Below are 13,461 nucleotides of genomic sequence, written 5' to 3'. Positions count from 1 at the left end.
AAATTGTGAGATTTCTATCTGAGAATCAGAAAAAATTAATGGAGGTCTAAATTGGCAGTTGGCCTTTTTCGAAAAGTGACAGTCTCTGTGTTGTACCACATTAGAAACAAGGCCAGAATTGCCCCATCTCCCGTCACTTGTTAACTGAATCTCCCGACATGTTTTGTTCAAAACATGTCAATAGATTTTTATTATGTTTGGGCATGAAAAGGTCTTTAAAGGTTTTAAAATTGACTGTTATCTGGCGACACCCCTAAAAGACAGCATACTGATTGTCATGGCCTGCTTTTCTAAATAGTCTCCAAGATTTGAAACTGATACCAGATTATTTTTGTGTCCAATAATAGTAAGCATAAAGATTTGGATCAGTATTTACTGTAGCTATGAGTCCAGGTTCAAATCATGGGCGCAGAGCCTGCCTCAGTTCACTGTCTATAGTCTTTGCATATGTTTTCCCCTCTCTCTTTCTTAAGTGTTCCCTTGTAGAGGAAAACACTGGAATTCATAAAGAGAAACAGAGATGGGTAAATTTCAGTCCCCCTGTTGCCACTTGACAGCATGACACAAGTGGAGGTTAGGAGATTAACATTTGAAGTGCTCTTCATTCAGGTAAGAAAGACATTATATGTAGTCACGGAGCATATTGTAGCTGCTTATGCTGAACTTGCACTGAACTTTTTTTTTCACCCAAAAAAATAAGAGTGATTGTCTTGTTTGTGGAACTGAACACCGATTGACTGTGATGTGTGCTATCAAGACGAATTACAACACGCTGAAGATGCATCACTTCTTTGATGTTATTTAGTCTCCTGGAAAACAGATTTTTGTTCAAAGTGTGCTTTATCAAGATGGACAAAAGAAGTATGTTGTTTCATGATTTCTTATGAATATTAATGATTAAAATGACTCCTGTCAAACAGTAGATTTATACTAAGAACTACAGGTTTCCTTTTCTACCTGCAGGGAGAAGCAGCGGCTGCGACTGAGGCAGGCTTTGTAGACAAGGTTCACATTAAAATCAACTCATTGTTTGGTTCAATTTCTCCACGTCACACGGGAGCGCAGCTATTTTCCGGCAGGCATTAAAGAGACGTATATCGGAAAGGAAAATGTCTCAAGGATGGAAAAATTTTATTTTTGTGTCTCATTTTGTAATAACTGACTTCATTTTGTAGATAGACTGCAATAATAGATGTGTCAAAACAAAAACAAAAGGAACTGTGTACTGGGAGAGCTACTTTACCTGAAGGACACAGTATGTCTACTCCCCAGTCCCAGGAGAGTCTGCCTGGTGCATGTCTTGTGTCTGTTTATGTGTTTGTTCATGTTTCTTTGTCTGTATGTCAATCCTAAAGCCAGTTTCTATGCATCCATATTTTGTTCCCTTTTCTCAATAGTACATGTGGTTTATCTGGCTGTCTGTTAACCTGCAATGTGCCATTCTTTAAGAAACTTTAGGTTACAAAGGCTTGTATTAACATAGTTTCTCTTAAAACCATAATACTATACTTGTGTTTTTAAGGGTGGAAGGCTTACCTTAGCCTAGCACAAAGACTGGACACGAGATTTCTAAGGATATTGCATCTACCTAAGAAATAGTCTGGCACATACCCCTCTTTAAAACCACAACTTGTTTTTACACATCAGATTTTGCATGGATTAAACAAATGGGATATGATGAGTGAGCTTTAGAAGTGCTGGTAGGCAAAATTTCTTACCTTTGGACAGAGCCAGGCTAGCTGTTTTCCCCCGTTTCCAGTCATGCTAAGCTAAGCTAACCGCTGCTGGCTCCAACCACATGTTTACCATATAGCCGTCTTCTCATTCAAGTCTTGGCAAGAAAGCAAATAAGTGAATTTCCCTAAAATCTTAGAAAAAAAGATTTTTAAAAAAGTTAGTCATCATTGTGTACTGTTGTGTACACAGACAGCTCTTCAACTAATTTATAGAATTTTTTGCCAGATATTTTTTTCAGGTAGGTGCATGAGTGTTTTCTCTTTGAAATACACTCTCTTTGAAGTATGAACTAAATGTCCATTTACTATAATGGTCTATCCCTTAGAGGCAGTGTCAAAAACACATGCCTTAGTGAGCCAACCTCTGAAGTAATTAAGACCAGTAGGCAGTGGGGACACCCCTAAGTTCATTAATTTCAGGTTTTAGAAATGATAATTAGCAGGCTTTTTATTTCTGAAATCCTCCTTCTCTTCCCTCTTCCCTTTTCCCTTGCCTGCCATCTTCCTCTGTCTCACTTTTGTGCTTCCTTTGTTGCTGTCTTTATGCCTGACTCTGTCTTTGTCATCTCCCAATTCCTACATGTCGTTGCCCCAGTGGTTTGCTTTGATGCCAAGATCAACTTTGACGACAACGCTGAGTTCCGTCAGAAGGCCGTTTTTGCCATGGACGACATGACTGAGAGTGACCCAACAGAAATGGAGGCGGCCAAGTGGGACCTCAAATATATCGGACTGGAAGGAAACATTGCCTGTTTTGGTATGGAAACAGAACAGAACATGCTAATTCCTGCACATAGACACACACACCTACACTAATAAGCAAACCCCTCCGTGAAATAAGACTTCAATGCGTCTCTTAAGTCACATAAGTGAAAAGCTCGGACACAGTTAAAACTTAGTCATAGTAAAGGCAGCCTGGGCTCTGCTCCACTCCACATTACAAGAAGCTTTCTGAGGACTCCAGAAGGAATGCTGCCATAACCAATGCATTCTAATTAGCTATAATCCGCCCAGAAAGTCTCCAGTGAGCCAGATTGTTAGCATTCTCATTAAAGGCCCCCTCTCTTGTCATAAATCAAAGCTTTTCCAGTGTACAGCAGCACTAACAGGTGCTCTTGCTTCTTGCCCTGTAGTCGCATAAACACATTAGATGTCTGTTAGCACGACCCCCCCTTACACACACACACACACACACACACGCACACACCCCATTCTGCATCCCCAGCTCCCAGCCTCTCTTAAAGTAACAACAGCTTTTAAGGCCCTGCAGCTTCCTTGTGCACTCTGTAAGCCACCAAAATGACAGCTGTTGAAGCAAATTTCCCTTTTATTGAGACCTCGGTTGGGGAGCTTGCCAGGACACAAGTTCAGCCTGGCTAAACCAAATGAGGTAAGACATTTTTGTGCACTTGCCTCCTGCACAACTCAGCAGGGTAGCCGCGCTGGCAGTTGGCTAAATGATGACACAGGCCTCAAAAAAGCAAATCTCTTTTAATCAGCGCTCTGTTCTCTGAAGTCAAGAGTCGTAAAGAGTAGTCAAATTTTCTCGGTTTTGCATGACTTGATGCATTGAATGTTCCTGATTAGAAGATTTCCAACCAATTCACTTTTTAAGTATGTCTTTTTTTTTCTGCTATTTGCGCTTCTTTGGTTGATAAATTACTGCTAGGTTCCTTTATCAGTGTTCTTACAGTACACGTCATCTTTCCTTCAGCGCTGGGAATGTTATTTTAATTAACTCACGACTGTTGCCGTCACATTCTACACCCAGGGACTTCTTGTTTCAATTTCTGGACTTTCGCCCCAGACTTATTGGTCAGATTAAGATTTATTATACTTCATAAATAAATGAAATACATTGTACATTAGGATCTTGTTAGGCCATAGTACCATTAACACTCACTCAACATGCATAAAACCATAAGTCTCACTCTGAAAATGCATTATTCATTTGGCTAAATATACAGTATGTCTGCTGTTCAGTGATCCTTTATATTTCAGTATACATTTTTTCATATTAATTGAACTGAAATTGTGAACTTTTACAGTGAATGGAGCCGGCTTGGCCATGGCCACATGCGACATCATTGACCTGCATGGAGGAAAGCCAGCTAACTTCCTGGACCTGGGTGGAGGAGTCAAAGAGAGGCAGGTGTATGAGGCCTTCAAGCTGCTCACTACTGATCCTAAGGTAGGGACAAACTGTTGGAAAAAAAGGTCCCTTCTTTTCTTACCAAACATGATTATAACAATCCAATATATAATGTTATTGCCCCTTTTTAAAGCACATCTTCAAAGAAAAAGTCAGGTTAAAAAAAGCAGGTTCACCACCTGTTGAACCGTATTTGATATTGCAGTAATGCATGTTATCAAATCACATTCATACAGCCCTGTCTGTCTGGTAAGTGCTTGGTTAGTGTCACTGAGACAACAGCGCTCATTAGACTAGGGACCTTGGCATATGTCCATGTTTCACTGAGGGAAACAGACCCTGGCATGTTGTGTGATTATATGCCATCATTTTCAGTTGCAGTTTGTACTTTGCAAAAAAATCTTGGCTTTTAAAGACTTGTTATCACATGTGCATCCTCACACACATATTATCATACAATACAGGCTCCCTATGCAACACAAAATGAAAAAACAAGTTTAAATCAAAGTATGTTTCTCAAAGTCTTGCAGCTCTGGATGAGTGGCAGCTTGGGGTGTTTTACAAGTGATTCAGATCTATGTTCAGAAAGCTAATAACTCCAAACTAAACAATGTGAGCCCTGCAACGATACCGTAGTGCCGATTGTGTGTTGACAGTCATCACACTGTTAATTCCCCCACTGCTGTCACTCCTACATCCCTGTACTGATCTCCGGTTGCCTCTGTGTTACCATCTCTGGCAAATCTTGGTTGTACAGAATACAGATCAGCATTTGATACGAATTCAGTCTTCTTCCCCCTTTTTTAAAATCTTTATTTACACATGCTGATCTGACATGGCAGTACATGCTTTCAAAAATATGTTTCACACCAATTTTAAAATATATCTACGCACCTGAGAGTTGCCAAATTCAGCCACATCTTCCCAGCACTGGTTGTTAATCTGCTGGAGATGGACCATTACAGCAAATATACCTCAACAGTTTAGTGAGGCACAAGGTGGCATGTTACAACACTCACACTTTCCTTTTATTTTACATGTCTGCCCTCTAACCCTGCTAAGGATAGCTTGCTTAATTTAAACGTCTACAAATAATGGAGCGGTTGTGAATGCAGATACATCGACTGCGATACACAGTCTCATCTTAAAATAGATATTCCGTCCACATTAGACTACGAGAAAACTTAATTTCATCCAAACTTAATACACAGTAGTATAAATTTTGATATGACTCAATATTAGCAGTAAGGGGCCTGTAAATGGTAGCAGCTTTTTTTGCCTCATATTTATCACACAGCAGTGCACAGACCAATGTTGCACACCTCTACAGATGATTGTTAAAATCACACCAACCTTAAAACCCCAGCAGGTGATACATGGCCTTACTCACATTTCCACTGTGTAGATTCTATTTGGTCTCACGTGAATTCAATTAAACGGTCTGTGAGGGAAAATAAAAATGAATATGGTGGATAAAAAAAGAAATGTGATCAGTAATGGAGAGAGAAAATTACAAAGAAGACTTGTAACTCTCTCCTGGTATGGGGCCATTATCTATTATCATTGAACCATTTTAAAACGAGGTCAAATTCTGCAGAAACAAAATCAGCTTTTAAAGTCTGCCCTCCCCCCAGAAACTCTCTCAAATGGACAAGAGGGATCCTCCTTCACCCACCTCTTGTTCCTCCTTCTCTTTCTGTCTTGGGCCGATTCACCAGATCCAGATGGGGGAGTAAGCCTGCTGCCTGTCCCTCCTGCTGCTGTGTATGGAAATAGAGACAGGGAGCTCCTCCCTAACAGGGAAAAAAGTAGAATGGGATTGACATTAAACTGGGTTGGAAGCAACATTAGCATTTCAACCAGGGGAGCTGAAAAACCTGCTCTGATCTGTGGAAGGAATGTTAATCATTTCACAATAAGAGCGAGAGAGAGAGAGAGATTTGTTCATTTGCATTTGCTTTCTTTTTCTTTTTTTCACAAATTACCACTCCCAAAATCAAAAATATGAGCAGAAATTGAAATTAAAATCACGCTCTGGCCTAGGTGAATGTGACAAAGCAAAAATGATTGATTTCACGTATCAATAAATTATGGTGAGAGCGCAGTTCTCCTTATTTGCCTTAAATATCAAGGCATTTGTGCTTATAGCCTTCAAATATCGTAGCCTTTGTCAACAATTTATTCACACACTGGTTTACTCGCATTTCCCATTGTTATTATTCTACTGTTTTTTAAAACAACATTTCTTTGCCCCTCAGCTAATAGTTTTGACAGCATACGTTATGAGGATGCTCACTTTCACCAGTACTGCATGAAAGAGAGTTCAAAAGCTGCTGTAGGGAAGGCCAATAATGTTCTGCTGCATACATAAGTATGTGCTTTTTATTAGAGACCACTGTGACTTTTGACTGGAAAGATTAAAATTGTTTATCTGCTGTGGAAAAGAAAGAAGTGCATTCAGCAAGCAGTTCAGCAGGGAATATCCCACTGTAATGACGCCATACAGTTGCTCAAAAACAGGTATTTTGGTGTCTGTCTCTTCTTGCAGTCTTTCTTCCTTAGTCGCTTTTACGCTTTTGTCTGTCTCCCTCTATCCGTATTTCCTGCACTTTCCCTCTCAGTCTCCGCTTTGATGTCTCAGGCTCATTGTACTGAGAGGAGTAGAAGTGATGTGAGCGTACTGGTGGCACTGAATAACAGAGATGGAGCCTGAGATGACAAATTCCCCTTTTTTCTTGTTTTCTCACTTCTCCACTATATACCCGTACAGCAGTCATTACCTTAAACATTATTATTCTCTGAAAGAAAGGGGAAGAGAAAACAGATGAAACAGGGATATTTTATCTGAAGTGGGAAGAACATAAGAAAAGAAAAGTCAAAATGAAATGATTGGGAGAAAAATGAGAATCATAAAGCAATTGTGTAGACTGGTGTTTGTGTTGAATATGTGAGATGTTATGTAGCTCAGTTTGGTTTAATAGACCATACAGTTTTGTTTAAATTTAGGCCCCCGGCTTTTTGAGCAGGGACATGTTCATTTTCCATGCTAAAATAAATAGCCCCACTTTCCCCATATAGTACAGTTTGTTGACAGAATGGCTGAATTTATTGAGGTTTCCCTCACATCACCTGTAGGCAAGCAGGATCATGCAGCAAATACCAACAGCCAAATAACCTCATTATTGCCTTGTGCCTGTGCTTTAAAAAAAGTGGCAGATGGATGTTTTGTCCAACTTGACATCCATTTTGTTCTCAAGGCTTAAGGCTGTTTCCTGTAATTTTTATATTCTAGAGGAAATGGTGACATTTTTCTGAAACACACCTTTGTTTTTGGTGTATGTCTGTATTAGGAATGCCACTATATCAAACTATTAATTATCATGGCAAAAAATGATAATATCACAATAACAAAATTTGCATAATATTCAAAATTATCTTGCTGTTTTTATAGGGCTTTTTTTGTTTGTTTGTTTATTTTGGCCAAATTCAAAAGTACATCTCCCATCTTTAGTGCAAATGCATAATTATATACTTATATAGTGTCTTTTTTTTTTCCATTGTTATCATATTGCAAGATACAGTAGCACCACACACATTTCAAAATATATGTTCACTCAATAACCACATACAGGAGTTTGCCAGTAAATGAATTCGGGAGACACTGTATTCATAGTACAGCATATATGTGTGTGTGAGCAGCCATAAAACAAGCTTACATTTTGATCAACTGAACGCAATACTTACAAGAGGAATGGTGCAGCAACTTAATTTTTCTATGTAGCAGATTAGCAGGGTGGAGACTATGGAGATGAATTGTTAAGTTATGTCCCCTGGCTCTCATTGTGTTTTTATATACAATCAATTGATAAGCTATGAATCAATATTTGATTTTTCAGATAGACAATCATTAAAAGACAGCATATTGTGACACCCTTAATCCGTGTTCATACCTAAAGTATATGTTAAGGGTCTAAGAACTTCTAATGTTCTAAATGTATTTGCCAAGTTGTTGTTTAAGGCAGTGTTTCTGAACCTGGGGGTCCCGATACCCAAGGCGGTCGTAAGATGATTTCCGGTGGCTGGTAGCTGGTTGTGGAGAACAAAATAAAATAACTTATTAAAAATAAAATGAAATATTTTAGACTGGGGAGTGTTTTTTTATATTACATTGTCCGTACCAGTGATATAATTTGCCTTAGAATAGATATTGTGTGTTTAGAGAGTCAAAGTGTGCGTGCACATGAGTTCCTCATTGGACACCAAAAAAAACGTTGGCGCTTTTATGCCACAGTATCGTGCTTAACCGAGCAGCTCTAGCCAGTTTTGCTAGCTATCACATTGAACGACTATAGAGTGATGGCTTCTCAGAAAAAAAGTATTCCAGCTCAAGACTCAGGCCAGCAGGTGTCTCAGGGTGGGTAACCTGAAAGTGCGACACCAGCACCATCAACTGTGAAACGCAAGGCACTGGCGCCAGTTCCAACAGAGCCCAGAGCCCCCACCAAGCTTTCGGAAATATCAGCCTGACTTTCTTCAATATGGATTTACATGCATAGTCAAAAACAACGTGGAATATCCACTGCTTGTTACTTGTTCAGAAGTTTTTGCACATGAGAATTTAAAACCAGTTAAACTTAAGAGACATTTGGAAACGAAACACACCGATGTATGGACGAGAGCCAAAAGACAGTGATGAATGATTAATTTGTAAATTCATAGGTCCCGGGACACAGAAAGTGTGCTGTTCCGGTGGGTCAGGGACAGAGACGAAGTCACGGAACGCATCCAAAAATCCGCAGTGCCTGGAGCACATGGACAATGTATAGGTCCTAGCTTTTAAAATAAACACAGCACAAAAAAAAATATTCACAGCAAAAACTCCCACTTGCTTAGCTGTGGGGCTTAGAGTAATCATATGCCAAATATTTAGACACCAAGAAGCATTAAACTGCTTGCCAGCATACAGTGCAGTATGTGTGACAAAGGATGTGCAGACAGTATATGATTGATCGATGTGTTTGCATCGGGTTGTTGGGAGTTAAATGTCCCAGTGCAAACTATATTATTCTCAGGAATCGCAACTTGACAAGTTTGAGAACCACAGGTTTAAGGCAAAGCAGACATACAAAGTGCTCAACTCTCAGGTGAAAGAAGCACAGATTGGCACATTAGCATTAGTTCAGCTGGGTGACGCACCTCCCAGGCAGGTATGGTAGTATGTTCATATTCATGTGTTAATATTGCATAATCATACTGCTGATCCTGTCTGAACATCTTTTCAGTTACCACTGGCATGTGTGTGTGATCTCAATTTGGAACGCTGAGGCTCACCTGTGAGTGTCTGTGGGTGATTTTCAGTTTTTCCCTCTGAGTTTTCCACACATTTTCACTTCCTCTCTCTCTCTCTGTTTGTGTGGGATTAATATGTGTCCCCCCCCTGTGCTTTAGCCCCCATTGCCCTCAGGCAATACGTCATACTATTATGCTTCTTTCCAGCTCAGTGACTCTGCTTTAACTCACCTGTGGTCCCCTTTAACCACTTTCTACCTTGTCGCAGCGACACTCCAAGTCCCATCTCCCCCTCTACGGGGAATACACCACTATTACTGCCTTTCCAGCACTGTCTTCTGTTTTCCACGGAGGAGTCTTTATTGGTATTATTGACCACTACCAACACTACCTATTTGGTGATACATACCTGGACATTTATAGTGGTGCCCAAGTGTGTCTTCCTGCCAGTATCTCGTCTCACTATTTTCTCTCCCTCTTCTTTTCCTTGTTCCTTCTCACCGTCTCTCTGCTTCTTTGTATCTCTTTTCTTCCCTGTAGCCTTTCATCTAACTAAATCCAGTTAAAGTCAATGCGAGGAGCTCCCCTCAGTTGCGTGCCTGCTAGCTAAATCCTGCAGGAGCCCAGGCACTGTCTTTCTCATCCCCATATGGAAATGTCTGAGCCCATGTCTAATGTGCTTCAACATGTATGGAGTCACAGAAAGCCAGTGGCTGTGTGTGTTGAAATGTGTTATGAGAAGTGCATCATCCTGTCCTCAGGCTGCAGAGGAAAGAAGGAAAGGAGCCCTGTTTCACAAGGCTGTGTCCTTAGGATGTTACGACACACGACTGCAATGGAAATCACACAGCTCAATCAGTCACTGAGCAGAAACGTAAATAGGTGCAAATACATGCTAGTATTTTCGCACCCACGTCATACACACATCTGCACACTTGTGCAGCCCTCCAGGGACCCCGAAAACTTTTTATAAAATAAGAGTTACCTGTGATGTGAGAGCTCCATGGTGTTATTTCAGAAGGAAAGAAATCACCTCTCTGCCTGAAGCCGAGGGCTTGTGGGAAATGCCAGTCCCCTGTGTTATACACACAAGTAATGCAAAGCCATAGAGATACAGAGAGAAGGGACAAAACAAGCAACCATGGTAATGGAGTTCATTCCCAACGCACAGAATATTACAGAAGTGCTAAATAGGGGGCCAGCCATGGAGGGACGAGCACGTAGCCAAGCCAACACACTGGGGCTGCCATATTGAGGCCAGGCCACAGGAAGAGTGAACATTGTTTGTAAAAGGCAGATAGTGTGGTACAGTTTGTGTGCTTTAAGGGAGAAGTGGGTCTTTGGGTGATGCATTTCTTCTTTTTTCAGTTGTTGGCTGTTTAGGTCATTGCATTGGTTTGCAATTATATGAGAAAGACTCCACCTCATATAATGGTTTTCTTGCAGATTTGCTTACAGTGCATTAAAATCCTGTGTTAGTGACAGATATAGGGTTGGGTTTTTGTGTATTATGGGACCTCTTTTGCCCCAGCACATTTAAAATACTGCAGCAATGTGGAAAGCCCGTGTTATTGGCTAAACCAAGACTGCACTGACCCTCTGTTAGACCTTGAAATATATTCACCAGGAGCCTGAGAGCCTGATGAAATGTAATAGGTCTGTTTGTACATGTGTGTGTGTGTGTGTATGTGTATATATATATATATATATATATATATATATATATATATATATATATATAGACATTCTCTTTAGTTCACTGTATTATTGTGCCCCCCCCTTGAGCATATAGGTTGTGAGAGTTTTTGTGTGTGTGTGTGTGTGTGTGTGTGTGTGTGTGTGTGTGTGTGTGTGTGTGTGTGTGTGTGTGTGTGTTCGTGTGGGTTTGTGGATTTCAGGGCTGTCCATTCAAGGCCTCCAACATATAGAGCAAAAGTTCAAAAATCAACTGTACAGCCTTAGTGAAGCACACATCTATAGACTGATGCAGAGTGGAGGAACTCAGAAACACATGTATCAGATGGACACATCAGATAAACATTCCTTGACCATTTCTTAACAAGGTACAACTCTGAGTTCAGCTGTGGCAGTCGTTATGTATTTTTCAGCCGTGACGTCAGTTGATAGGAAGTAAAAGTTTTATATTTAGATGTATGATGTTTTTGTTTTTGTTTTGTTTTACCAAATCTCCTTCTTTTACTTATATTGTATGAAGAAGCCGGTAGGGACCACAAAAAACTAACTGATTATACTTTAAGGTTACAGCAGGTGTATGTGTTGTTTTAATGTATTGATTTAAGTGGTTTAGAGGGTAGTCCCTAAAGATAATTAAACAAGCTTTTTATACAGCCATTTAAGGGACACATGACAATGTGGATTTTTCTGTTTTTCTTTTCATAGTTTATAGTTAATTCGGCATAATAGGAAATAAAGCACTTGTACAAATGTAACATTAGAGTTGGTAAACTTCTGTTTCATATCACAGCGTAGGTATGGTTTTGCCTTCTAGCTTTTCATATATCAAGTGTATTTGTTCGGTAATTGTAATATGATGAAATCATAGATGGCTTTTGATATCTGTTAGTGTGTAAAATAGATGTAGTGTGTATAAAGACAATTCCTGCCTGCTCACTTTACTTTAATGCTCTGCTCACTAGCCTTTTTGCAATCCACAATATTGATCATCATGTCAGTTATGTTTAATTAATACAACATAACATGAACTCCTGGAAAATAACCTGCTTAATTAATTTCTCTTGACTCTGTCATTCCTTCTTTACTTTGGACGCACTTGGTGATTGTTCCTCCACCAGGGTGTGTGTTCCCCGCTGCCACACGTCACATTCAACATTTTTGTTTATTTGGTGGTGGTAGAGTTTATGATCGTTAACCATGCAGTCCACTATGACATACCTCATAAGCGAGATAACAAATCTTCAGCAAGTTCTTCTTTTTAAAATGAAAACTAAAAACATACCTCAAAGCAGGAGGAATTTTGAATGTGAATTACAGCTCAAACTGACTTAACATGGCACTGCCCAGTCTTCAGAGCTCAATATCACACAACTTGTGTTGAACAAAGTGGAGAGAAGAGTTTAATCAAATCAACCGTTAACCACATCTCTGGATACAGCTGAGCAAGAATGGAAAGACACGTCAGGTGATTTCTTGCTAAAAACAGATTGTCTTATTAGGTAGCTACTAACGTCACGGGTGTTTTGTGATGCTATTTAGAGAAAGTTGCTATGATAAAGTACTTCTGCAAAATAGTCTAAATAATTTTGTGATTTTGCAGGTAGTTTGATATTTTTGCCATACAAATATTATATTATATTCATACAATAATGTGCTATAGGTGATCACTTTCTTCTGCAAAACTGATTACACTTTCAAATTAACAAAGTGTTGTAGTTGATCTGAACGGGTCAGGGCAACGCTGCGCCTGACCAGGGCTGAACACGGGTTGACACCAATTGGCATAGTGAACAGGCGTTTCTAATAGGGATGGGAAATTCATTTAACGTTGTGATTTTTAAACAACTAACTACATGACTTGTCTAAAAAACTGTCAGATGAAGAAAGCAAAAGCAAGCAAGAGCTAGACGGAGACAGACATAGAGCACACAAGTGGGTGGGCAAGAATGATTCTGCTGCAGAGTCGTGCATGTGTGTGACACAAATTGAGACACAACTAGTGGTATGCATTTTAATCTTTTAATATTTCCAGTTTCATGTGCCCCCTTGGGCTTGAGCAGGGTTGCAGATCTCTAAATTGATACTGGTATATTAAGAAGGGGCAATCACATGTGAGGGGACATCAACACTCGCTCATGCACATTCGCTGTTGCCTAAACTCTTGAACCCAAACTCTGAAAATACATTGTTCGATCACATCGATACACTGTAATGGACCAAGTATCAAATGTGCGCACACACCATGAATTGGGCAAAAATGTACAATTCACATACAAGAAGGAAACCTCAAGCCATAAGCGTAGGACAAATGGGGTTGTCACAGTCCATAGATTCTCCCTCTCATTCCTCTCATGAAGGTTAATTTGAGGAAGTGAAGGAATTGTCCAGAGATGCACCATGGAGCTGATGACATGTCAGATTGATTTGCCCTTCAGGTAACTAATGCCTTGTCGGTCTCTTTTTCCATTTGATCTGGGTGAGGACAGCGCAGCATGTTTTTAAAGACTCATGTCATTTTCCACCGCACCATTAGTAGACAACACTGTTACCTAACCATCGTGTATGCATAAAGACTATGGATTGCTAATG

At 39.9% G+C, this 13,461-nt stretch overlaps 1 protein-coding gene across 1 annotated transcript in view; it reads left to right on the top strand.

The window, feature by feature from the left end:
• suclg2 (succinate-CoA ligase GDP-forming subunit beta) overlaps window positions 1–13,461 on the top strand; it is a 91,927-nt gene that overhangs the window by 46,555 nt on the left and 31,911 nt on the right. Inside the window, exons 8-9 of the mRNA XM_040115777.1 lie at window positions 2,332–2,493; window positions 3,785–3,927. Of these exons, the coding sequence (XP_039971711.1) occupies window positions 2,332–2,493; window positions 3,785–3,927 (305 nt within the window). The remainder of the gene's footprint in view (window positions 1–2,331; window positions 2,494–3,784; window positions 3,928–13,461) is intronic.

This window comes from Xiphias gladius, chromosome 21 (genome assembly GCF_016859285.1).
Source record: "Xiphias gladius isolate SHS-SW01 ecotype Sanya breed wild chromosome 21, ASM1685928v1, whole genome shotgun sequence".
NCBI classification, from domain to species: Eukaryota; Metazoa; Chordata; class Actinopteri; order Istiophoriformes; family Xiphiidae; genus Xiphias; species Xiphias gladius.
This window is presented reverse-complemented; position numbering and strand designations above follow the sequence as displayed.